At 37.6% G+C, this 25,415-nt stretch overlaps 1 protein-coding gene across 3 annotated transcripts in view; it reads right to left on the bottom strand.

Annotated features, from left to right (window-relative positions):
• Nucleotides 1–343: 343 nt before the first annotated feature.
• ABCB11 (ATP binding cassette subfamily B member 11) overlaps nucleotides 344–25,415 on the bottom strand; it is a 79,197-nt gene continuing 54,125 nt past the window's right edge. For 2 of the 3 annotated variants that reach the window (XM_070423428.1, XM_070423429.1), the window contains exons 18-27: nucleotides 22,895–23,059; nucleotides 17,496–17,600; nucleotides 17,247–17,408; nucleotides 14,169–14,372; nucleotides 12,213–12,454; nucleotides 9,528–9,684; nucleotides 8,200–8,397; nucleotides 4,846–5,052; nucleotides 2,730–2,876; nucleotides 344–1,615 (exon numbers count right to left, since the gene is read on the bottom strand). In XM_070423428.1, the coding sequence (XP_070279529.1) occupies nucleotides 1,415–1,615; nucleotides 2,730–2,876; nucleotides 4,846–5,052; nucleotides 8,200–8,397; nucleotides 9,528–9,684; nucleotides 12,213–12,454; nucleotides 14,169–14,372; nucleotides 17,247–17,408; nucleotides 17,496–17,600; nucleotides 22,895–23,059 (1,788 nt within the window). In that variant the 3' untranslated portion in view covers nucleotides 344–1,414. Of the gene's footprint in view, nucleotides 1,616–2,729; nucleotides 2,877–4,836; nucleotides 5,053–8,199; nucleotides 8,398–9,527; nucleotides 9,685–12,212; nucleotides 12,455–14,168; nucleotides 14,373–17,246; nucleotides 17,409–17,495; nucleotides 17,601–22,894; nucleotides 23,060–25,415 lie in introns of all 3 variants that reach the window. The other variant, XM_070423430.1, reaches the window with a different exon arrangement.

The following is a 25,415-nucleotide window of genomic DNA, read 5'->3' as shown; positions in this document are numbered from 1 at the left end:
TCTGGGTTATGGATATCTGCCTCCATATAGTTTTGAGAAGCATTAAATGACTGAGGGTCTCTTCCCAAAATAAGTAGGAAGATGTGCTGCTCCAACTATTCATAAGAATTCTTCATAGGAAAAAAATCATAAATTATTCTGATAAGTTAACTGGAACTAAACATATTTTGGAAAGAAGACCTTGGTGGAATTAATAATATGCCAATTTTCAAAGTTATATTGTGTTACACTAAGCAACTTTAGTTCTTTCCCTTTTTGCAACTCAATTCAACAGGTGACGCAAATAAAATGAATGATGTAAAGAATTTTAAAAATATATTTTTTATTTTTAAAAGTTTTTTTTTATTGATTTCATAGAGGAAGGAAGAGGGAGAGAGAGATAAAAACACCAATGATGAGAGAGAATCATTGATTGGCTGCCTCTTGCACGGCCCCTATTGGGGATGGAGCCTGCACCTGGGACATGTGCCCTTGACCAGAATAGAACCTGGGACCCTTCAGTCCACAGACTGACACTCTAGCCATTGAGCCAAACCAGTTAGGGCTGGGCTCATGTTTTTATAGGACTTGAATCATAAAGAAATAACTGAGGCTCAGACCAGGAAATACATGAACCTGGATTCTCTAACCCTGTCTGTCTGATAGAGTAGTCTCTAGTTACATGCTGCTACTGGGAACTTGGCATGTGGCTAGTCTGAACTGAAATATGCAGTAAGTGTAAATACACATGAGTGTTTGGAAATTTAATATGATAAAATAACAAAATATTAATAATTTTTAAATTATTACATGTTGTGAAAATATATTGGATATATCAGCTTAAATAAAAACATTATTAACATTAATTTTACCTTCTTGCTTTTCTTTCTTTAATGTAACTAGAAATTTTTAAATTACATATGTGGCTTGCATTAGTGACTCATTATATTTCCATTGAAAGGCACTGCTCTATCTTAATGGGAAGAATGAACATTTCCCACTTTTATTGTCTTGGGGCTAACAAATTATGGGCTCAAATTGAAAACAACAACAACAACAACACACACACACACACACACACACACAAACCCTCTTCTGCCCTTAAGGAATTCAAATTCTCATTTACTCCAAGACTTCTCACTGATTCCCATGGAGCAAGGGGACTGGCTCCTGTATGGAGTTAGCATCAGGTGATGCCTAAAAAGCTGCTAGACATTGGCTTTTCACTCACATTGGACCTACCTTCTTTCATTTTTCTATATATAGGCATTTAGAACTAAATTATTATCAAAGGTCATTAGAAGTTAGCTTGGATCCCAATGTATGGCAATGCGTGTGAAAGTAAAATAATCATCATATCTTCTTAAAGGAAAAAAATAACCCATGGCACTCCTGTCAGTGGTGCATCATCTGTGTGTGAAATTCTAGAGTCAGGTCAACTGATAGGGGCTCCTGTAGTGACGAGTTTGTAGTAGGCTCCTTTCTGGGCCATCAATTCTTTATGGGTCCCCTTCTCAATCACTGTCCCCTGGGACATGACAGCAATGATATTCGAGTTCTGGATGGTGGACAAGCGGTGGGCAATGACAATGCAGGTCCGTCCTTCTCTGGCTTTGTCCAGGGCAACCTGCACCGTCTGCAAAACAAAAAAAAAGGTAGAAAGATGATGCAAAGATACATGCTTGTTCCCCGGCTCACCATTGCAAGAGTTCTGTTTAATTCCACCTGAGTAACATTGCTATAGTCAGGGGTTAAACCCAAAGGCTTGACATAAAAGAAATAAATATCTGCTGAATATAATGCACCAATGGTTTGAGTTGCAGCCCATAAGCTGAGAAATGTCAGTGAAGCTAGCATGAACCAAACTACGAGGTCATTATGTAATTTCAAAATACCTGATAGTCTAGTTTGCTAAAATGAAACCAAGGAAGCAAGGAAAGGTAGAAGTCATTGATCATTCCTGATTTTGTTCTTCAGCGAGGATATTTTAGCTGGCTCCAAAATGGAATCCTGGTGTTCAAGGAGTTAATCAATAGTAAATTTCATAATTGTGTTTTTTTGCTCAATTGCATCTCCTTTCATTCAAACTGCACAGCAGATACCACCTCTTACTTGGTGTTGTATGCTGCCTACCTGCTCTGCACAGCACTTTAGAACTATAAAAATGGCAATGCCCAACAAATGACCTGGATTATTTTACATTACTTAATAAAGCTAATTCTTTGCCTTTGAAAAAAATGTCACCAAGCTTAGAGAATCTTAAAAACAATTTTTATTTTAAAGTTAAAATACTTTTTTAAATTTGAAGCAACCCTATTTTAAATTACTTTCTCCAGTTCAGCGATTTTCAATCGTTGAGCTGCATGAATTTTTTAAACATGCAATACCTGACTATTTAATTGGGGGCACTGACCTCTTTTCCCTTAGACTATCAAATAAAAAAATGACAACACCCAACACAACAATGGCTATCCAGTGTGAATAAATCAACATTATATCTCTTTTTCATCAAATCAACAAAAATATATGTATATTTTTGGTGTGTCACAGAATTTTAGCAGTTGATGTGTGCCATGAGATGAAAAAGGTTGAAAATAACTGCTCTAGATTATTGTCCTTCACTGCAGAGTATTGGCAATTTCTACTGAACATGAATCAGAAAATTGAAAATAATGCCATTTTAGAAGGGCAAATATTACAGGGAAAGACTCATTTATAATGATCTAAAACTTCAGAAAACTGATACATACCTGTTCACTTTCTGTGTCTAAGGCAGAAGTAGCTTCATCTAATAGCAAGATTTTAGGATCTCTCACAATGGCCCGAGCAATAGCAATGCGTTGTTTCTCTCCCCGAGAGAGTTGAGACCCCTGGGACCCAACATTAGTTTCATATTTCTGGAAAAAGCATGATAAGTTTGAAAACCAGTAGCAGCCATTTCTCCTATGCTGTATGGAGCCCCCATCAATGATCCCTCTGGGAACTGAAACAATTCGTTGTTTTTTGAAATTGGAAATAGTGAATGGGTCCTTCTACATTGGATGTCAAATCCATTTAGAAATCTGCGACAAACATGGAGCTTGTGATCTTTTCCACTGGGAAACAAGGGGCCTTTTTACACCTTCCTCTGCATTTCCTTTAGTTTTGTATTTTGACCTCTTTCTCTGTGTGTGAGATTCCTCACTGCTTCCAGATTTCCTGATTTCCAAACTCCTCTGTGGAAGATCTAAGACAGAATAACCCTAGGAAAAAGGGCCTTGTGAGAGATCTTCTAGTCGAGGCCCATGTGGAGGAGGCAGCATTCTAGACCACAAGCCTAGATGTGAATCTCCATTTTGCTGCTACTAGTTCTGTGATCATGAGAACATTATTTAAATTTCTTTGAGGAACAAACCAATCTGAAAGATGCAGATGTTAATAACTAGTTCACATATTTGTTGTGAGTTTTAGATGAATCTATGAAAGAAAATTCCTAGCTAGATTCCTGGCATGACTACATAAAAATAGTTAACGTTGATGGACTATTTACTAGGCATTAGGTACTGTGCCAAATAACTATTCTAGTCAGATTATCATTTAATAATCACAAAAATCATTTTCTCCTTATTTTACAGATGACAAAACTTAGACACACACAGCTAAGAAAATTGTGTAAAAATAGACAAATAAATAGCAGTGACAATAAATTCTAAATCCAGGTGTGTCTGGCTTCTGAACTTTTGCCCTTGACCATCACTCTGCCTGCCTTCCACAATAGGTCTGCCTCCCTGGCCTCCTGACAAATGCTCAACCAAGCAACTGAGACTCATAATAGCCTACTTTGTCCTACTTTCACCACTGAGAAAAAGTGTTCAGTGAAAGGTATTATAGGTAAGTCTATCTGAGAAAGAGGCAATAAATTAACTCTAAGCCAGTGTCTTCCACAAAATGAGTAGGTGATCAACAAAGATTTGTGGAATAAATGAATCTTTCAATGGACACAGCTTTGCCTTTCATTCAAGTTACAGCAAGTAGTCATTTCCACATTAGGCTACAAGACAGAATGAGGTCAGGAGCCCAACACTTAGAAGCCTTTGTGAACAAAAATAAAATAAAATTAAAAAAAGGCCCACCACAAAAGTTATAAATGTAATCACTTACAAAGAAAAGCAATTTCCAAGTGGTATTTAAGAGAAAGAAGTGGAAAAAATTAATGCAATATTTGGCTCCTAAAATCCCGTTTCCACGTCTTAATTTTCTTTGTGATCAATCACCAAGAGAGACTTGGTAGATGAAAAACTTCAGAGTCGATACTGTGCTGAGTTCACACGTGGGTCTGGAAGAGTGTGACACGCTCAGGCAGATGCACCTTAGCCCACCAGCTGCCCTGGTTCCTGGGAAACAATTCCAGCTACAGTCTGTGCTGCCAAGTAATGAAATTATGATGACAATAATAACAGCAGCAACTTTCTTTGTGTGGCTATTACATATATTCTTTCATTTTAATGTTATTTTTTATAGATGACTGAGTCTCAGGCAAGATAAGTAATTGCCCCAACGTTACACAGCTAGTAAGTGACAGCTTGGGTTCAAACCGGTTTGCTTTAAATCTCAGGACTTCTTTTCACTATGCTAGGCTGATGTCCAATGTGCTACTGCTTTATGTACTATAGCATCCTTTGTACCTGATGATAGAATACTTTCCTAAAGTAAAAAGTATGTTGATGGACATTTATTTTGTTTAAAAGACTGAGGTGAACCCCAGGCACTGAGAAATAAATTGTGTTGCCTTTGACTTTCTCCTTGAGCCCAAATCATGATACTCTGGTTATTCTCTCTCTCCCCATCACCATCTCCCCTAGGGAACCACTCTGACACAGTACTCACCTCTGGGAGTGACATGACAAAGTCATGCAGCTGAGCCTGCTTTGAAGCTTCTATGACTTTTTCCATGGGGATGTCTCTGGTGTTGTCTCCATACTTGATATTGTCTGTTATGCTACAGGCAAACAACACCGGTTCTTGGGAAACAATTCCAATGTTGGAACGGAGAAACTGGACATTTACCCTTTTGCTGTCATGCCCATCGATCATCTGCCAACAGAGGTAACAACCAGGGCATTAAGTTTTAGAATTCCAGCAGCAAGGAAAGTTTATATTCTAGAATTAATATTATGTAGGATATTTGCTTTGCTGAAGGGACAACAATCCCAGGACTCTTAGAAATAAATTATGTTGCCTTTGACCCTTGGAGGTGGGGTCTACCAGAATGGTGTCAAAGTTATAATCAGACTATGGTTTTGTTTGTTTGCTTCCCAAAGTTTAGCTGTACAGGTGGTACAAATGAGAAAAGTACTCAGGGCAGTATTTAGTTGTGTGTGTTTTTTTCTGTTCTTATTGATTCTTAGAGAGAGAGGAAGGGAGAGGGATAGAGAGATAGAAACATTGATAAGAGAGAAACATCATAGATTAGCTGCCTCCCGCACACCTCCTACTGGGATGGAGCCCACAACCCAGGCATATGCCCTGATCAGGAATTGAACCAGTGATCTCTTGGTTCATAGGTCAATGCTCAATCACTGAGCCACAAAGGCTAGTTTTTTTTAAAGGTCCCCTTATACTTTGGTGCAGGGCATCCTTCACAGATTTGTAGAACTGCTCAAATTTGAGACCCCATGGGTTATAAAATTGGACCACATAAGAATCAAACCTGTTTCCATGAGCTTACTGATATCAGTCTTTGCATAACTAGATAATAGACCTGAGTAAGAAAGGAATACATTTATTCATTTAGTCAAGAAACATATATTGAATCCCCTACCACAGAGGCACTAAGCTAAGCAGTCTTTTGCCTGCTATAGAAAGAAAATATAATTTTTTTAAAGGAATTCACCCCTTAGTTAGGCAGTTAAGTATAGGAACTCAAATATCTACCATTTGAGCTGGTTCACTTAAAAGTACTAACATACTACTGTAAAGTATTTGGTCCTCTGATTTCAGAAAAAGACTATGGTAAATGGTGTGAGCATGTTATGTTGTAGATAATATCTTAGCAATGAGAAAAGCAAACACTGTTAGAAAGAACATAAGGCATTCCTCAACAATTAGCCCTCTCTCATTTTCCTCTACTCATTTTCCATAGTTTGTATAGTCTGAAAAGCACAATTAATACTTAATTAAATACTGGAGCTGTTTGCTAATTGTTGCACATGTGCTAGTATTGTAAGCTCCTAGAAGACAGAGACATGCTTCATGGTCCTTAATATCTCCCACAGGGCCCAGTGCAGTCCTGCACGCCATAGGTAGCCAATTAAATGTTGAAAAGGTTGAATGCTTGCATTCAGTAGCTTTCTTAAGAGCAAAGAGGATTTTCAAAATTGCATAAAAGGTGGTATTTCTTTCTACTTAAAAATGTTTATGGAAATGTTTTACAATGATAACAAAATATATTGAGTCCACAAAATGCAAGGAATCGTTTTGATTTCCTCATGGACATTGCTCTCCACCTGGGACCAGAACATTCACTGAGCACATTCAGAGAAATATACATAATATGTGTGTTTTTCTCAGCATTTCTCCTCATAAAGTTATCTATGCTCACTGCAATGAAGATTAAACTATTCAGGGAAATAAAAAAAAAAAAGCCTTTTTCAAAATATTAAGATAAAACAGTCAATCAAGTGTGGAGCAGAATAAAGCATTTCCAGACCCTCGCCTCTGCATCACATCTTAGAAAACTACTGTGGGCATACTCCAATAAGATAAGAGTGAAGAGCAAGAAAGAGAATGATATAGGGACTAGGAAATGATAGATCTAATCTAAGAAAATATTGCAGGAAACTCAAGGTGCAAATTATTCAGCAGGTACAGGTTGTAATTAGCCAAGGCAGTGGCAGAAATGAGGGAAGGAAGCAGATCCCTCAGGATAGGTAGCAGGATAGAAACTTTGGAAGAACATAAAGACTTATAAAGGCAGAGAATACCAGAAAAATAATCTTTCAGAAAAACCAGAAAGAAAATGTAATGCTAATAGACCTTACTACTTGACTAAGAGATAAACACTATTTATTTATATAATCAGAATAAAAGTAGGTCATTGATTTTCAACTTTAAGAATCAGCCTAGAATGAAAGCATGAAAGGTAAGAAATGTTATAAACAGAATGAGAGCATTTTGTATTCTTGAGCCTATAAAAGTGTAGTTAATAGGACTTGACAGGTTAAAGGAGGAAGAGCTGAAAATAAAGGTAGAATTGCTAATATTCTCATCTTAGAAAGGGAGAATTCCAGAGATGTTATCTATATGTGGTAAAAAAAGAAACAGAAGTATATTAGTTAAATTTACAAAGAGAAGGAACTTTTATATATCTATACTAGTATTGTGTGGGGGTGGGTAAAAGGAGAAAGAGTGGTGAGGGCCAGCTATATTTTCATCACTTCAACAGAATCTAAATTTGTTAAATCACAAAACAGCAGCATAAGCATATGATTTAGAGGCACTGAGGTAATCATTGGGAGATCTGAAAACATCAGAGGTCAAAATGGTTGCCTTTGAGCAGAGAAATGGGGGAGTGGTAGAAAGGGTAGAATAAAAACTTGTTTTTCATTACAAATCTTTCTTATTTTATTTTATACTCCTCTGCATATATTCTTTGGAAATAAAGAAAATAAAATAAACGGAGAGAAAAGAGAAAGAAATACTGTGGAAAATAAACAACAAAGCAAATCTGCCAATTTTTCAAATATTCTCATCAAAGCTTTATGGTGCATGACTACCATTTGAGTTCCTTGTACTATTTAGACTGAAGCTTCTTAAACCAGGATTGTCTCAGATTTCTTCAAACCCCCATTCTTGCTCATCTATCACTGTGTCCCTTATCACCCCCACTTTTTTTCCGTTCCCAGTCATTAGTCTCCTGATTAGTCTGCACTTTCTGCTCCATTTACGGGTAAGTGAATGCTTCTGCTAAATATACTCATCTCCAGCATTGCAGTGTGCCCGGTTTCCCTTGCCTAACTGGTCAGCAGGCCATCTGGAACTGGGAAGAATCTGATATTAGAAATTGTGAGGTAGAATCAGGTCAACCAGCAAATGACCGGTACTGGAAACTATCCACATGGGGGAAAGGCCAAGGCTAGTGCTGTAGAGTGAGTCTGGCAAGGCGCAATCTTGAAGACCACTTTCAGGGGTGGGAGATATTCTGCAGAAAGCAAAATCCCCTAAAGCTTTTGCATTGCTTACCACCTTCCCTTGGTCAGGATCATAGAAACGCTCCAACAGCTGGACACTGGTGCTTTTGCCACATCCACTGCTTCCAACAAATGCCAGTGTTTGCCCTGGACTAACCGATATTGAGAGCCCATTCAGAACTTGTATATCAGGTCGAGAGGGATATGTAAATTTACAGTCAACAAAGTCAATCTGCCCCTGGAAGTTGTCCTGTGGATGGGAAGATTGGAATTATAAATATACCTACTAGAATATGGAAAAATGCAACTAAATCTGAGTTTTAAATCCCTGCTTAAGATACGTTCAGCACCATGCTGCGAAAGTGTAAAGCACAAAGACAGCTATTTAATGAATTCCCTATCCCAGCAGGTGCAGAATAAAGGGAGGTTTGAGCCTTTTTTCTGAAATTAAAGATATTTGAGCTCTTATTCCCATTCTAACCTAAGGGATTTCCTTGTCATCCATTAATTGACATTCTGGAAGAATATCAAATGGAAAAGAATAGCTAGAATATATGATCACATCATAGAAGCCAGGAATTGTCCAAACCCTCTAACTCTGTTCCCGCAAAGATTTCAAATAATAGCATTACACTTGAAATGCCTTAGAAAGTGACCTAAGCCCTCTACTGCAAACGTGAATACCTTCAGTTGCACTATCTGAATTATGAATTCTAGAAATGGATAGATATGTATTAGGCCACACAGAGACTTTACTTTCATTGGACTAAAAGAGAAACAGGTCATTTGATCAATTTAAAAAGATTTCTGTATTTAGTTTAGCTTTACAAAAGTTTAGATTTATTTTGCTCTCCTGAACATCTTAGGATATTTGAAAATGAACAGAGAAGATTAAAAACTGCCTATGGATACTATAAATTAGAAGAGATATTTTGTTAAGATCAAATTAATTTTCTAGCTGCCCATATAATAAGCTAAAACTTGAACACAGATAAACATGAATTACAACAATATCACCGGACAGGAAAAACTGGTTTTTCTACATTCCATCCCAGAATATCAGCAGAAAACATGGTGTTTGGATAGCTTCATTATTCTGGAACTAAGTGTGTTTTATAGTACACAGAATTTAGCATTCACTGGATCTTGTTATTTTCTTCAAATGTCTGCTTTATAAATAATTTTTAATGCTAATTTACTTCATTTCTTTACATTTATAAATCTGTCTGTCCATTCTGAGTGCATATGAATGAACCCATGTGCTGCAGGAATTTGGAAGCTATGCGGTGGTGGTGTATGATCAGCCCCAATAGCTGTTCTTCACATGCACATAAGCACAACCCTCCCCAACTGCCTTCATACCCCCATCTCAGTACTCACCCATTTTACACCTGCACCACTGTATACATTGATCGGGGGTCTTCGATCCAGCAGTTGAAAAAAGCGTGCAGCTGATATCTTAGCTTTGGCATAACTTGGGGTGTAAGAGTAGGCTTTTCCGAGAGCTGTCCCACTCAGTACAACTGAAGAGATCACCCTGCAATTGGATAGACACCCATGTCGAGAGGAATGTGGTGTGTTTGGTGTGAGGGCCTGAAAGGCAGGAGTTAGGGGGTCTAGTCCTGGTTCTGTTAGCAAAGAACTGAGCAACCTTGGACAGGTCATTTTAGACTTGTCTGGGTAGCTAGGGTTGGAGAGATTAGCAGTGTTCAAATTGTGTACTATGAAAAAAGGGTGAGGGGAGGATTAAACAAGAGAAGCTCAGACATCCCAACCCTGCTTCAATTACAATAGCTTCTTTTTTTAAAATGTGTTTGAGAAAAGAGTTCTTAAAACAAAACAAAGGGGGCATAAAAATCACCAGATTGGGTTAATTCTTTTTTACAATGCTAACATTTTTTGAACCTATCATAAGTGCATAAAAGAATGATTGGTGATTAATGCATCAATTTGTACCAAGCATGCATATAATTCATGCTTCAGACAGTAAAAGAAAGATATAATTGCCTGTATCCTTTATTTGGCCCAGCTCTTAACTATATTCAACATATAGTGTGTAATTAATGAGCAAATGAGTGAATGAGTGGATGAATAAATGGAAGCTGAACATGGTAAGAGATAGCTCTGTTGCTATATACATTGTGATACAACGGGCACCCTGAAAGTTGTCCCAAGCACAGAGGACCTGCTTCTATAGTGGTAGGGGGCAGTGTCTTCATGTGTCTGATGGCTCAGTTCATAAGCAGGAACTGTTTTAGACCAGATTTGCAAACCCAAACATCTCCAGGAGGCCCGTCTGAAGTTTAAAGCAATGAGAAGCAACTGGAATGAAATGGGAAGTGGTGGAAGGTCATCTAAAGAGAAGCCAGAAATTAGGAGCTTTCTACAGTCTCTGAGTTTTTACATGTTGGCTAATAAATAACTCTTCAAAAATCTTATATAAACTAAATACATCACCAGTTTGTGATTCATGATTTAAGTTAGTAAATGAGCAAAAATTTAGAAAAGAGACTTTCCTGGTTGGGGTCGGGGTAATGAGGCAAGAGAAAAAAAATTCTTCTATATTGAATATCAAAGGCAAGAAGACAGAACTCATGACTTGGGAACGAACCCAAAAGAACAGATTTCTATTAGGACCACTTTCCTTAATGCTCTCCAGGCCTTTCTCAGGCCATTTCCCCCTACCACACTTATGCCCTCCCACCCTCCACAGCACACCCATATACATGTCCCTTGGTGTCCAGACACCCTCAGGCTCTCTCCTTTGGAAATGTGAGAAACTGGACTCAAAGTGAATTTCATAGCAGAGCAGGGTCCAGCTTTAAGAAAGGTACATGATTCTCCTGAACTGCCTTTTTCCATCTTCACCTAGAAGGAGTCAGCTGGAAACATGCCCTTTTGGTAACAAGTAGAGTTCAAATAAGGTAGTTCTCTGAACCATCCTATTCCAGGCCTCTAGATTTTCTCAGCATTTGCCAGTCTGGTAGATTATGAAAATGGTTCATTCATCCTATTTCTATGTATGCACCCCTTTGCAATATGACTTTTTTACTCCTCTGTGACATGGTGATTTATAATGAGAAACATTTCACTTCTCCCAGTTCCTGACACAGAGCACCTAAGCCCTTGAAATTTCCCATATATGAAGAGCAATCATGTTAGTGAAATAACTTTTGGAAAGGGGTGTAACTTTCAGTCTCTTCCACCACATTTCACCTCCAAGGAAAGATACAGGGTCTGAGGGTTCTGAGTGTGGTAAGGTGGGTGGCCTTGTAGGACCATGTCCTTCATGTGTGGGCTCTGATGCTATCTCCAGGAACATGGTGCCAGAATGAAGTTGAGTTGTGGGACTTTGGTGTCAGAAGTGTTGTGTGATAGTAGGATGAGAATAAAGGAGAAACATATCAGATACTTTCATCAAAAGGTGGACTACAGTTCTCTAGTCTTTAAATATGGACTTGATTGTGTGACTTTCTTTAGTCAAAGAGATATCCTATATAATAAAAGCCCAGTGACCAAATGGCAGAATGAACAGAACGACCAGTCAGCCAGTCACTATGACACACACTGACAACCAGGGGGCAGATGCTCAATGCAGGAGCTGCCCCCTGGTGGTCAGTTCACTCCACAGTGGGAGCACCACTAGGCTGACCAGGATGAATGGTGCTCCCACAGCCGCTGATCCCTGCAGGCCACGCCCCCACCAGTGCACAAATCCCATGCACTAGGCCTCTAGTTAGAAAATAAGATGCATGCAGACTTGAAAAGTGCTTGCACATTGGGACTTGCTCTCTTTGGTGCACTTGGAACTCTGAAACCATAATGTGAAGAAAACAAGCTCACCTACTAGAGCGTCCCTGTGGACGCCCACTCAGAAACTTGACTGAGTTGGCCCAGTCCAGAAGAACCACCCTGAAAATCTACAGAATCTTGAGAAATAATAAATCCCAGCTGTTTAAAACATCCAGTTTGGGATGGTTTTTAAGCAGCAAAAAGCTAACTTACAGAACCAGGCTATTCTTCCCAGAATATCGATCTTTTATGACCTTGGCCTATAGTCCTCACCTGAACACGTAGCTGAAATGGAGCCCCTCGTTGTAGATTAAGTAACCTCCATATCTGTAGGAAGCAGAATTAGCAACAAACACAATGCATTGGGAAAAACCAAAGCATAATCCATAAACATTTGCTTTTCGAATGGCTGTCTTGAATGGCTTCACCAGCTCTCTCTCAAATGCTTCAATAAACTGCCTCTCCTTTCCAATTCCAGCAATAGTGCGGATATTACTGAGGGCTTCACTTGTAATCTGAAGGATGAAAAAGAATCTTAGGAATAAAAGAGCAACAATTACATTCGTGACATTTCAGCTGCTACATGGATTAGACTATAGTGCAAATGGCAGAATGTGGTACAAATCGCAGACAAAGGATCATCAGGGAACACAGCGAAGTTGTTGGAGATCAACTCAACAGGAATGCAAGACATTCTGCCAGCTGAACTCAAGTTCTACTTCATACTAACATGGCTGTGTTGCTTCCACTTGTGGAAGAGAGGAGATGGGAGATACACATGGTAATCCTTGAAAGCTTTTTATCTTCATCGTTAATTCATTTAAAACATCTGCAATGGGCCCGGCAGGCATGGCCCAGTGGTTGAGCATCGACCTGTGAACCAGGAGGTCATGGTTTGATTCCCGGTCAGGGCACATGCCCGGATTGCAGGCTCCATCCCCAGTGGGGGGAGTGCAAGAGGCAACCGATCAATGATTCTCTCTCATCCTTGATGTTTCTCTCTCTCTCCCTTCCTCTCTGAAATCAATAAAAATAAATATATTAAAAAAATGTCTACAATGGTATCTTTAGATGTCTTCTGAGACAAAAGGTTATTTAATAATATAAATTTAACATAGCTTCTATTTCCTTAAAAAGTTAATCTGACCAAATATTATTTAAGTTAAATTAAGTATAAAGTTTATCTTTTGGTTTATACTCTGACTTTGTTTCAATCCATACTAAGGGTAAATAATCAGCTTCTGAATTAGGGTCCTGTCCTAAACAAAGACACAACCATTGGCATATGAAATCCTTTTGGCTTCTGCCTGCTCAGGCAGTGTTCACATTCTCTCTTTTAAAAGAGGCAAAACCTAGATTATAGTAAATTTTCTTAAAGAGTAAGGGTGTGCATGTGCATGATTTCTTATACTTAATAAATGTCCATGCTGCCATTTCCTCATTTGTTCCTGATAACCAGATATTAATTCGAACATACTTTTCAAAGTGCATAACTAAGCTTGGCCAATGTTGCTCAGTGGTTGAGCATCCACTAAGGAACCAGGAGCTCACAGTTGATTTCCGGTCAGAGCATTTGCCCAGGTTGCAGGCCCGATCTCTTGTGGGGGGGCATGCAGGAGGCAGCTGATCAGTGATGTTTTTCTCTCATTGATGTTTCTATCTCAATCCCTCTCCCTTCCTTTCTCTTTAAAAATCAATAAAAACATATTTTTTTAAAAAGTGCATAACTAAACCTTAATTGTATTTGAAATCTAAGTTATACCTCATGGTTCTGTTTAGGAAAGACACTTGCCACAAATCTAACAGGCATTAAAGTGTGAAATTAAAAGTTTGTGCCATTAAAAAGATAACTCTTCTCCAAGTGGGCTGCATGACCTAGGGAAATCATTAAGATGAAAAAACTGAACAGACAGAAAGCTGAACTATCTGGTCTTGCAAATGAGAATACACCAGATTGGGATGTGGGAAAAATAACTATATTGAGAGGAAATTGAACATGTAACCAAATTGAACATGCCCCACTATCTGTCCACACCTACTCAAACCCTGTGTCAGAACTTTATTGTCACAGCCTTTGAGCAGAGGCATATATGAAAAGGGCTAGTGGGAGGTTGCTAACCATGAAAGTTGTAGGTGAACAGCGTCCTAAGTCTCTTTGTACTACACATTCTTATAACAGTGACAGCCATTCAGCCATAGTCGGTCTAAAAACCGGGTCCGTAAGGTTACCTGTCCCGCCGACTCCAGAGCCTGCTTGTCTTGAGAAGCAAATCCTGTCAACATTCTGGTCTGTACGGCTCCCGATAAAGCCAGGAAAGGTAGGAAACATACTATGACCAAGCTTAACTTCCAGCTACAGAAGAAGGCAACGATCATGGCCACAACGATGTTAGTGAGGGAATTGACCATCATCCCGATTTGAGAGCCAGCAGCCTGCAAACCAAAAGCAATCAAGCAATCTCAGACATGGAGTCTCTTCTACCAAATACCATCACGTGACAAAGCTATTTTATTCCAAAAAGATCGTTTTTAAAAAATTATTATGATAAAAATATATAGCATCGTGTTTATTATTTTACCCATTCATAAGTGTACAGTTCAATGGCATTAAATACATTCACATTGTTGTGTAACTATCACCATCATCTATACCCAAAACCTCTCATCATCCCCAACAAAATTCTGTGCCCATTATATAATAGCCCCCATTCCTGCCTCTCCCAAACCCCTGATAAGCTCTATTCTATTTTCTGTATTTATGAATTTGCCTTTTCTAGGTTCCATTTATAAGTGAAATTATATAACATATTTCTGTGTCTATCTTATTTTACTAAGCATAATGCTTTCTAGGTCTATTTGCGTTGTAGCATGTATCAGAATTTTATTTCTGTTTTTAAATCAAAATATAGTTAACATACAATATTATATTAGTATTTGCAACATAGGGATTTAACATTTAAATATCTTAAAAAGAATCACCATGATAAGTCTAGTAAGCATCTATCTATCACCATATGAAGTTATTGTATTCCCTATGTTGCACATTACATCTCTATGACTTAGTTTATAACTGAAAGCTTTACCTCTTAATTCCCTTCACCTATTTCACCCATTCCCTCACCTCCTTCTCCTCTGGCAACCATCAGTTTGTTTCTTATATCTGTGAGTCTGTTCATGTTTTTTTTTTCATTTATGCATTGGTTTTGTCTTTTAGATCCCACATATAAGTGAAATTATATGGTATTTGTCTTTGTCTGACTTATTTCACTTAGCACAGTACTTTCTAGGTCCATCCATGTTGCTGCAAATGGCAGTGTTTCATTATATATTTTTTAATCATCTGTTGATGGACATTTAGGTTGCTTTCATATCTTGGTTATTTTAAATAATGCTGCAATTAAGGGGTGCATATATCTTTTCAAATTAGTGTGTTCATTTTCTTTGAATAAATATCCCGAAGTGGAATTGCTAGGTCATTTCTTTTAAAGCTGAATAATATTCCATTGTATGTATAGACCACACTTTGCTTATCCATTCATCAGTTGATAAACACTTGGGTGTTTTCACCTTTTGGACATAACAAATAATTCTGCTATGAATATTTGTGGACAAATATTTTTTTGTGTCCCTGCTTTCAATTCTTTTGGATATATATCTAGGAATGGAATTACTGGATCATACGGTAGTTCTATGTTTAAAAAGGTAGGTTATTTTAAATAATGGGCTTCCCTAATGCATTTGAAGGCTAGATTAATAAAAATTTATTTTATTCACAGCTTCTTGGGATCTGTTGCCTGATCTCATTTCACGGGTGTCAGAGCTAGAGTAGGCAGTGTGAGATTAATTCAGTCCTAAGCATGGGCTGCATGTCTTTCAGGTATTTATGCATTTGGCTTCCTTGAAAATACTCATGCATTGGGCTTGTGGTAATATTACTTATTATTCAGTGAAGATTGATGCTTGCTCTATAATTACCATTTTGAAATTCATACAAGACTATGAAAAGACACCACTTTGATTCTCACTGAAGTTAGCCTGCTCATTGGTACCAAATTATATGCTGACTTAATACACAGATGTTTAGCCAACACAGGGAGACAAAATGGATTCGGTCTCAATATAGGTAGAGATTGGAGCATTGTGGTGATTACTTATATTAATCAAAAGTATTCAGTCGTTCCAAGTCTTCATTTCACTTGCAGCTATGCAAATATGACCAAAGGTTGGTGCCTTCTGTGTAGAAAACACATGGGTAGGTACAAGTACAGGAGTGCTTTTCAAAATTAAAGAGACTTTAGCATTATTTAAGGCAACCAAAGGTAAGCTATTAGGCAACCATGGGTGCTAAGGCAGTGCTATTAAAAAATAATCTGCATCTTCATACTGTATGCAAGACCCAAACAGAATATGAACACTTGGATTGCGGGAAACGAGTTAAGTCGGCTCGCGTGAATTGCGCGTACTCCGCGGGAGCCGTCTTAACTCGGTTCATATAGATTTGCGGTGGAGTGCGGGAAACGTGTAAACTCGGGCCGATTGTAACTGCATATTACCAAATATTTGTTTGTTTGCCGTTCACAAAGATACCTACCTGCGTATGCGAACCGTTTCATACCCATTGGGGTAATAGGTATCATAAAAATCCCTTGTAAGTAGAGAACACCATGCAGGCTATCGATGGGTTTTTCGTATTTAGTTTATATATATCGCATTATTTATGTACTGAATAGATAAAAAAATGTCTGTGATTGAATAAATTTTCATTTTTTACACAAGAAACCGAAAATTTCATTTCAATCGAACCCATACTTCAAAAGATATAGGCATTTTAAACTAACTCTGATTTTGCGCGGGAAACCTAAATAATTGCCCGCGCCATCTTATATTTTGGCGGGAAATTCACCTGACACCGTAGTGTGAACACAGTAAGACAATGTTTATTAATCCTTTCAAAATGAGTATACTTTCAGTATAAGCCAATGATTACACTTTGAGAACAAAGAACAATGAAGGATGTCCTAAACTACTTAAAGAGGCTTCTTCCCACACACTTTGCCTCCACCCTGAGAAGAAATCCAAAACCCTGATATATTTTGACTCATGCTACAACATTCGTTCTGGGCACTGCCTGTTTCTCAGCATTGGAAATGCAGGGAAATATGGTTCTGGGGTATTCCAATCCTGCAAGGTCCTATTTCATAGGAAATACATAGGTGATTGTCTGAAGGCTCAAAAGAAAGAAAATGTACTCCAGGTACAACAGCCCTAGCACATACCCTCTACACCCCCACCCTGTCCATAGCTTACCCCTTGAACTTGGGAAGCATCTGTAGCAAGCCTTGTTGTCAGTGCTCCAGGGCTATTTCGGAGGTCATCAAACCAGCCAATGTCTTGCCCCAATATTGCTCTGAAACCAAATTTACGTAGCCTTTTTGTGAGGAGTTCTCCAGATTTAGCAAAAGCATATCCCTAAAACATAAAAGAGTTTTTAGTGATATGTTAACAGGGAAAAGAGGGAAATAGCTTAATCACTTATTTAAAAATAAAATTCCTTACCTGCAGAAATTGAGTGCAAAGGGATACACAGCCCATTGCTACAAAAAGCAGGCACACACCATTGATCTGTGACCTTTGTTCTTCTTTATCAGGAAGTGAAAAAGTCTTTGCAAGACAGTAAGCAAGAAAGTAACTTTATTATTAGCCCCCAAAAATCAAATTTCTTTTAGAAATTTCTCTTAAGCATTGAGTTAAAAACGATTTCACTTTAAACATTAAAGTGATTAATGTTTACCAGTAATTAAACCAAAGTTAACTTTGAGTGTGTGTACTTTAATTTCCGATGGGGAAGGAAGCCTGGAGAATGAAAACCAATGCTTATGATTGACAGAATTGTTGTCTTGTTTTTTTACCTGATGTAGGCAATTGTGTTGGCTTTCCTTTGAAATAGATGAAAAACTGTTATGAAATGCCTCAAATCTTTTATGTAATTAGGTAAAGAAAATAAAGGAAGGAAGGAAGGAAGAAAGGAAGGAAGGAAGGGAGGGAGGGAGGGAGGGAGGAAGGGAGGAAGGAAGGAAGGAAGGAAGGAAGGAAGGAAGGAAGGAAGGAAGGAAGGAAGGAAGGAAGGAAGGTTACTTGAGAATCTGAGAATATTATCTGGGACACAACTCAAAATATTATGACCTCTGTCTTTCTTCAATAATAAATGGAATAAAGATGATGTTCCCACTCAGGTACATTGCCTGTTATTAGTTTTTTAGAATATAGATAAATAGATGATAGATAGATAGATATATCTATATCTATATCTATATCTATATCTATATCTATATCTATATCATCTATATCTATATCTATATCTATCTGTATCTATCTAGCTATCTATGCATCATTAAAAAAGCATCTAGCTGTCAAGGTATTGACTGGAATTGGCTTTTTAGAGAAAAAAGTTTCCATCCATCTGAGGCTGAGGTTGTTGGCTCTAAATCACCAGATGCTAAAAACATTCCTTTCAAAAAACTATGAAAATTGTGAGTGGGTTTTCTTAGCCTATAGTAAGTAGTAAACTATACTCACAAGTACCTATATTCTCCACTTAACAGACATATGCTCAAGTAATGGAGTGGGGACTAAGTTGTTGCAATAAGAAAATGAAGAGAACAGCCACATATTCTAATGTCATTGCCCTACAGTGAAAGGGGTTTTAGGTACAACAACACCTTCTTAATTCAGACTAAATGAGGGAACTGGAGAGTTCAGAAAAAAAGCATACATTATAGAGCTGTACAATAAATCCTTATTTATTGCTCAAAGGCAACCAGTTATTCAATAAATATTTACTGAGTACCGCTATATGCCAAATAAATATCCTGAAAACAATGTACACTACTCCATTAACAGATCCTTTTTTGTAAAGCCAACATAACCCATTCTTTTTAAAAAATATATTTTTTATTGATTTCAGAGAGGAAGGGAGAGGGGGAAAGGGATAGAAACATCAATAATGAGAATCATTGGTTGGCTGCCTCCTGCATGGATCAAATCTGACCAGGAATCAAACTGTGACCTCCTGGTTTATAGGCCGACACTCAAACACTGAAACATGCCGGCCAGGCCAAAGTAACTAGTTCTAACTATCATAAATTCCAAAGTGGGAAAAGAGTTCCAGATGAATGAGATTTACTGTTTCTAGGACAGAAAGTTTCTAGAGCCTTCATGGTTCTTTATACAAGTAAAACTGGTTTCAGGGGTCACCACCGTCATTCTCCCAGCATAGACTAGCTCACATTTTTACTTTATAAAGTTTAAAAATTCAGGACTTTAAAGATATATTTCAGTTTGCTTTTTTAAAGCACTATACAAATCCCCTGCAAACCCAAACTGTGATGACATGATGTCCATTCCTCCCTAAGGTCATAGACTGCAGTATAGAGCTGTAGATTATCCAGTTTAACTCGTATTTTCCAGATGGAAAACTAAAGCCAAAACATCAAGTCTTTTTTTGCAAGTTCATGTAGCTAGTGGTTATTACTGGATAAGGAAATGCCTATATTACAGATTCCAGTGCAATGGCTTTCTTCTGAGCATACTCTTTGGCTCTTGGTATTACCCATCTTCTCAGTGTTAAAAAACAACAATATTTGGCTAATGTTAAATCCACATAACTGTCCAGAACAAAAATGATCATCTATCTGTCCATAATCTTTTTAAATAACATTCTGCCCCATGAGTTCTTTGTACTTTCTTTGTTCTTGCAACCCAAAGGTTCCTCTGTTCTTAGACTAGTGGTTTGAGCATACGTCAGTGCCACTCTTTTAATGGAAATCCGCTTATGGTGAAAACAAACATTCACTACACTCTTGCTATTTACCAGATGCCAAATGTGTTGCTTAACCTAATTTAACTTGTAAGGACTTCCTTAAATTGGGATTCTTAACACTACTCAGTGTGGGAGATTTTCTTGCCCATGTAATAGATAAGGAAACTAAGGCTCATCAAGGAGAAGCCCTTTGCCCAAATGCACAGAGTTCAGAGCAAAGACTACTACAAATCCAGGGCTAGCTGACTCCACAGTTCATGCTTTCCCTATGCAAATTGCTGTGCTTGGAACACTTGGCACATTTTCCAAGTCAAAAAGACCGAGGGAATGTGAGTCAGATAAATTATGCCTTACATGTATATTGAGGCTTCACTAGATTAGCAATCAGGCTCCTAGTAATACCCAATAATTCGCTGAGTCCATGTGCCAAACTATGGTCTCAATACACTAAATGTGAACATTGTGCCCTTTACATATGTCAGAATGAAAATAATGCAATTAAAAGCAGACTATTATCTGACTCATGATTATAAAAATATCATGAATCTACTTATGAATATGTGATAATTATGCTAAGAAACAAACAAAAACAATCTTCATTACCAGAGAGGAAATATAGTAGTTTGTTTAGCATCATTCTCTTAGCAAATATAACTCTGGAGGATATTAACCATGAGAAGACTTTGGATTTCACCAACTAGACCAAGATCCTGCTACTCTCATCCTGCAGCCCTTAAGTGAAAAGTTCAATTGATTGGGTTAAGATTTCTGGTTGTGACCAGAAGAATCACAGAGAATATTCTCACCACAAATAAATGGTGGGTGCTCTAGGAGGGCAGGGGTTATAGAATAATCAAGTTTTTTCTGTCTTGGCTATTTCATAGATCACTAGAGCTGGAAGGTATCTTAGAAATTATCTTAGTCAGTCCTTCATTTTAAAGTTCAGGAAACAGGCCTAGAAAAGTGCCATGATGGGATCCCATATGACTTATGAAGCTCCCCTCCCTCCACATAACGCCCCCCCCCCCCCCCCCGTTATGGCAGTGAAGGGCTCTGGCTAGGTTTCTATGGAAATTGCTCAATTCTACACCAAAAGCAATAATAATAATAATAATAATAATAAAATAAATATAGTATTTGATAAGTAACTAACAGAGCCAGTTTCAGAAGTAAAGTCTCCTGACAGGAAAACCAGGATTCTTTCCACTGCAGTTCATCTATAGGATGAAGTTGGGTGAGTATATTCCTTACTTTGCTTTTATAAAACAGAAGGAAATGATCAGCAAAGATGCTGACCCCCTGGATTTATTTTAAAAACAAACATCTAGGGCATAGTCTTGAGTCTTTATAGGTTCAACTCTATCCCCTGCACCTTCTACATCTACATCACTGCTAAGTACAATGCATTTCCAGAGCTTCTCGCTACTAGAATATCAGCTTTATGAGAGCAGGAAGGGGCTTTGATTTTCTTGTTCACCACTCTGCTTGTCCCAAGACCAGCAACAGTGTCTGCTAAACAATAAGTGATCAATAAATGTTTGTTGAATAATTATATTATGAGTGGATTTTTTTTTGTTTAATGCCTGTCTTCCTCAGAGACTTAAAATGCCATTAAGGAAGACACCATGACTGATAACTGCATTTCCAAGTTCTTAGCACTGTGTCTAGGGCAGATAACAAATATCTGTTGAGTGAAAAAATATTTCTATTATTTTAGGATATTGCACTTAGTATACATTAAGGTATATAAATTAATTATTTAAAAGATTTTCAGCATAAAGGTTTTACATAACCAGAAATTCAATTTATCAGAGTTGAAGGTCCCCTGTGTTTTCAATTACCTCTCCCTGAAGTGAATATGATTTCCTCACTTACCACAAGGGGGCAGTGTGAAAATTGAAGCCCAGGCTGGGGCCCTCCCTACACGATTGACATGATTTTGTCTGTGGACTAGCCAGGACTTTATGTACAAATCATGCCTGTGGGGACATTTTTTCTGGTCAGGAGCTCTGCTAAAGAGACAAGGAGAGGGGAAGAGAGAGAGAGAGAGAGAGAGAGAGAGAGAGAGAGAGAGAGAGAGAACAGACACAGGGACAGAATAACTAAAACTTAGGACTCCTACTAAGCTCTGACAATGTGGTGTGCTGGCAGATCCTTTAGACTAGGCTTCTGAAAGGCTGGGTTCTAGTCCTGGCCCCATCACTTAATGCCTGTGTTACCTTGAACAAGTTAATAAAGTTCTCTAGATTCTAGGTTTGCCTTTCTGTTGACCTCACAGGATAGTGTGTGTGTGTGTATGTGTGTGTGTGTGTGTGTGTGTAAATTTCAACTAAGAAAACTTGATAGCATTTTGATAAATAATTTTGCAATGATAAGGTTTTATTAGAACCTGACTCTATAGAAACACTGCTTCAATTTGAATCTTAGATTCACTACTTGCTATCCTAAGTTCTCTGTGCCTTGGTTTGCTCCTGTGTAAAATGGGGACAATAAGAATAGCTACTGCAGATGGTTATTAGGAGAGGTTAATGTACTGTTATATAAAAGTGGTTAGCTAGTGTCTACTGTCTGTAGTTATTTTTTATTATAGCACTGAAGTCAGATGGAGAATATTCAAAACTTCTAGGAAGTGAAAAAATGACATAAATGTAATATTTTCCAATTCCTATTTTACTTCACCCTCCTTTTCCCATTTTCTCTCTAATCAGCAGGAAAGCAGCGTGTTACACAATGTACTCTAACACTTGCTATTATAAGTAAAACTTCGTACCTCAGCTGTTCAGCAAGATAAAAATAACCCTAAAATTCTTTTGTATTATTCAACAAACCTGTTTGCATTCTGATTTGGTTTGCATGTAGGTTAATTGCCCTCTTCTAACATTAAATTTGAAGCCTCAGTGCCGTTTTTACAGACTTGATGACGACGAGTGTCCTGCCAGCCCAAATGGCAGTGCTTAGCTTCGCCTTCTTCCCTTCTGTGTGATGCGACACTTGAGGCATTTTAATTCTTTAGAGATGAGGAAAAAACTAAACACATTCCCTGGTAAGTAAAGAGCCAATCTATCAAAAATGACAATATCCACTGATAGAAGCACCAAAGGTAAGGAGATTAAAGATAGTCCAGCCGTTTGCTTACCCCAAGAATCTGGCTGAATAAAAAGGCATAGAGGGGTGTGACTGCCCCATTGACAGCTGCACCCACAGACCCCACCACCATGTAGGGCCATTCTGGAGCATTGAGTTTCAGAATCCTCCGAACTGGGGCAGGTTCAATTTCTTCTTCCAGAGGAATGTTCTTGTCCTTGAGGGGAGAGAGGGTTAGATTAATCATTCAAATGTACACACAGACACTTTTACATACTATTTTTTTATATAGCAGACCCTTTAGCATTCACAGGTGGAAGAGTCATGTTTTGACTGGTTATGAGTGACCTCAAAGATCTATGAGGAGTGGTGATTTGTTATTTTGTGAGGACTGGTTTTAAATTTCTTGAGACCCAGCTGTCACTGGAAGGAAGAAGCCTAGAAGGGCTACTCGTCTGAAAGTGAGTTTACAGTTCTCATTTCACAATTGCATATGCATTGACTCTTGGGGAGTAATCAATATGTTGGATCTTTGAGGAAAATAAACTCCTGATTTAAAAAAAAATATTTGTGTTATAGCAGTGTTTACATATTTGAGGACTTGTGAAATTTTCAAAGCTCCCAAGGCAAGCCAGTGTATCTAAAACAGAGGCAAAATAACTTGAAATTTGTCAACAATTCTCATTTACATGTTTTCTGTAAGGTTTCCCTTAATTAGTACCCCAAATTAAACTGTAATCTATTTGGATTTCTAAATTTCACATTTTCTTCACAAGGAGTGAAGGTTATTTTAATATTTCCCTATTCTGATATTTTTATTTGCCATTAAAGTGTTAGAGCTAGCAAATGTTTATCTTCTTGAAGGCAAATATTATATTCAGAACCTCATTTTTACCATCATTTTTCCTTGGCTATAGATATTACTCAGTGCTTTGTCTTAGGCCCATGTATTCAATAATTTTTAAATTTATTACCCACTTTATTTGAGAAAGGATTTTAGGTGGCTTATATAGATCTATAATAATCTTTTATTTTCTTCTATTAAAATACACTATATACATATATACACTATATTATATATATATATATATATATATATATATATATATATATATAGTTTTTGCATGTACCTGTCCAATTTTCCCAGCACCATTTATTGAAAAGACTGTCTTTACTCCATTGTATGATCTTGTCTCCTATGTTAAATATTAATTGAATGTAATGGCTTGGATTGATTTCTGGGTTCTCTGTTCTGTTTCATTGATCTATATGCCTATTCTGTGTCAATATCAGGCTGTTTTGAGTACAGTGGCTTTGTAGAATAACTTGATATCTGGTATTGTGATTCCTCCAACTTTGTTCTTCTTTCTCAAGATTGCCATTGCTATTTGGGGCCTTTTTTGGTTCCATATAAATTTTTTGAGTATTTGTTCTAGACCTGTGAAATATGTTGTTGGTATTTTAATAGGGATTGCATTGAACCCATAGAATGCTTTGAGTAGTATGTTCATTTTAATGATGTTGATTCTACCAATCCATGAACACAGTATATTCTTTCACTTGTTTATATCTTCCTCTATCTCTCTTTTCAATGTCCTGTAGTTTTCTGATTACAGGTCTTTTACCTCCTTGGTTAAGTTTATCCCTAATATCTTAATTTTTCTGTTGCAATGGTAAATGGGATTTTTTTTTTAGTTTTTCTTTCTGAGAGCTCATTATTGATGTATAAAAATACCGTCGATTTCTGGATGTTAATTTTGTATCCTGCTGCATTGCCAAATTCACTTATTAAATCTAGTAGTTTTTTGGTGTCTCCTTTAAGGTTTTCTATGTACAATATCATGTTATCTGCGAATCATTTACACCATGGAATCCTATGCAGCTGTAAAGAAGGAGGATCTCTTACCATTTGAGACAGCATGGAGAGACCTGGAAAGTATGCTAAGTGAAATAAACTAGTCATAGAAAGATAAGTATCACATGAGCTCACTCATATGTGGAATCTAATGAACAAAATAAATTGCTGAACAATATAGATCCAGAGATATAGAAGCATGGAACAAACTGATGAATCTCAGAGGAAAGGTGGGGGTTGAGGGGTGGGTGAGGAGATATTAACCGGGGAACTTATATGCATATATGCATAGTCCATGGACACAGACAATAGTGTGGTGAAGGCCTGGGAGGGGCAGTTGCAAGGTAGAAGGGGTCACTGGGAAAAAAAAAGAAAAGGACATCTATAATACTTTCAACAATGAAGATAAATTTAAAAAAATAAAGGGGAAAAATATATAACACACATAGTAATGTACCCTTTTCATAGCTGAATATAATGAACATACAACAGCAAGGAATTTCAAATGCTTTCCTTTTGCTTCTAAAATCAAAGATCATATTACCAATTCAATTTAAATAAAAGCTTGTATCATGTCTATGTCATTATAGTTGAAAGCCAGATAGGATGGAGGAAGGCAGCTTAGCTGGAGATGGATGTGTTACTGCCTTCATTTCAAGTTCTCTCTTGGCCTGCCTTCAACATTTGCACTTGTCATTACTACTCTCTCATGCAGCAA

Source organism: Myotis yumanensis, unplaced genomic scaffold (genome assembly GCF_028538775.1).
Source record: "Myotis yumanensis isolate MYYU_CA2020_CCGP unplaced genomic scaffold, mMyoYum1.0.hap1 SCAF_8, whole genome shotgun sequence".
Lineage (NCBI taxonomy): Eukaryota > Metazoa > Chordata > Mammalia > Chiroptera > Vespertilionidae > Myotis > Myotis yumanensis.
Note: the sequence above shows the minus strand (reverse complement) of the source record. Positions and strands in the feature narration are given on the sequence as shown.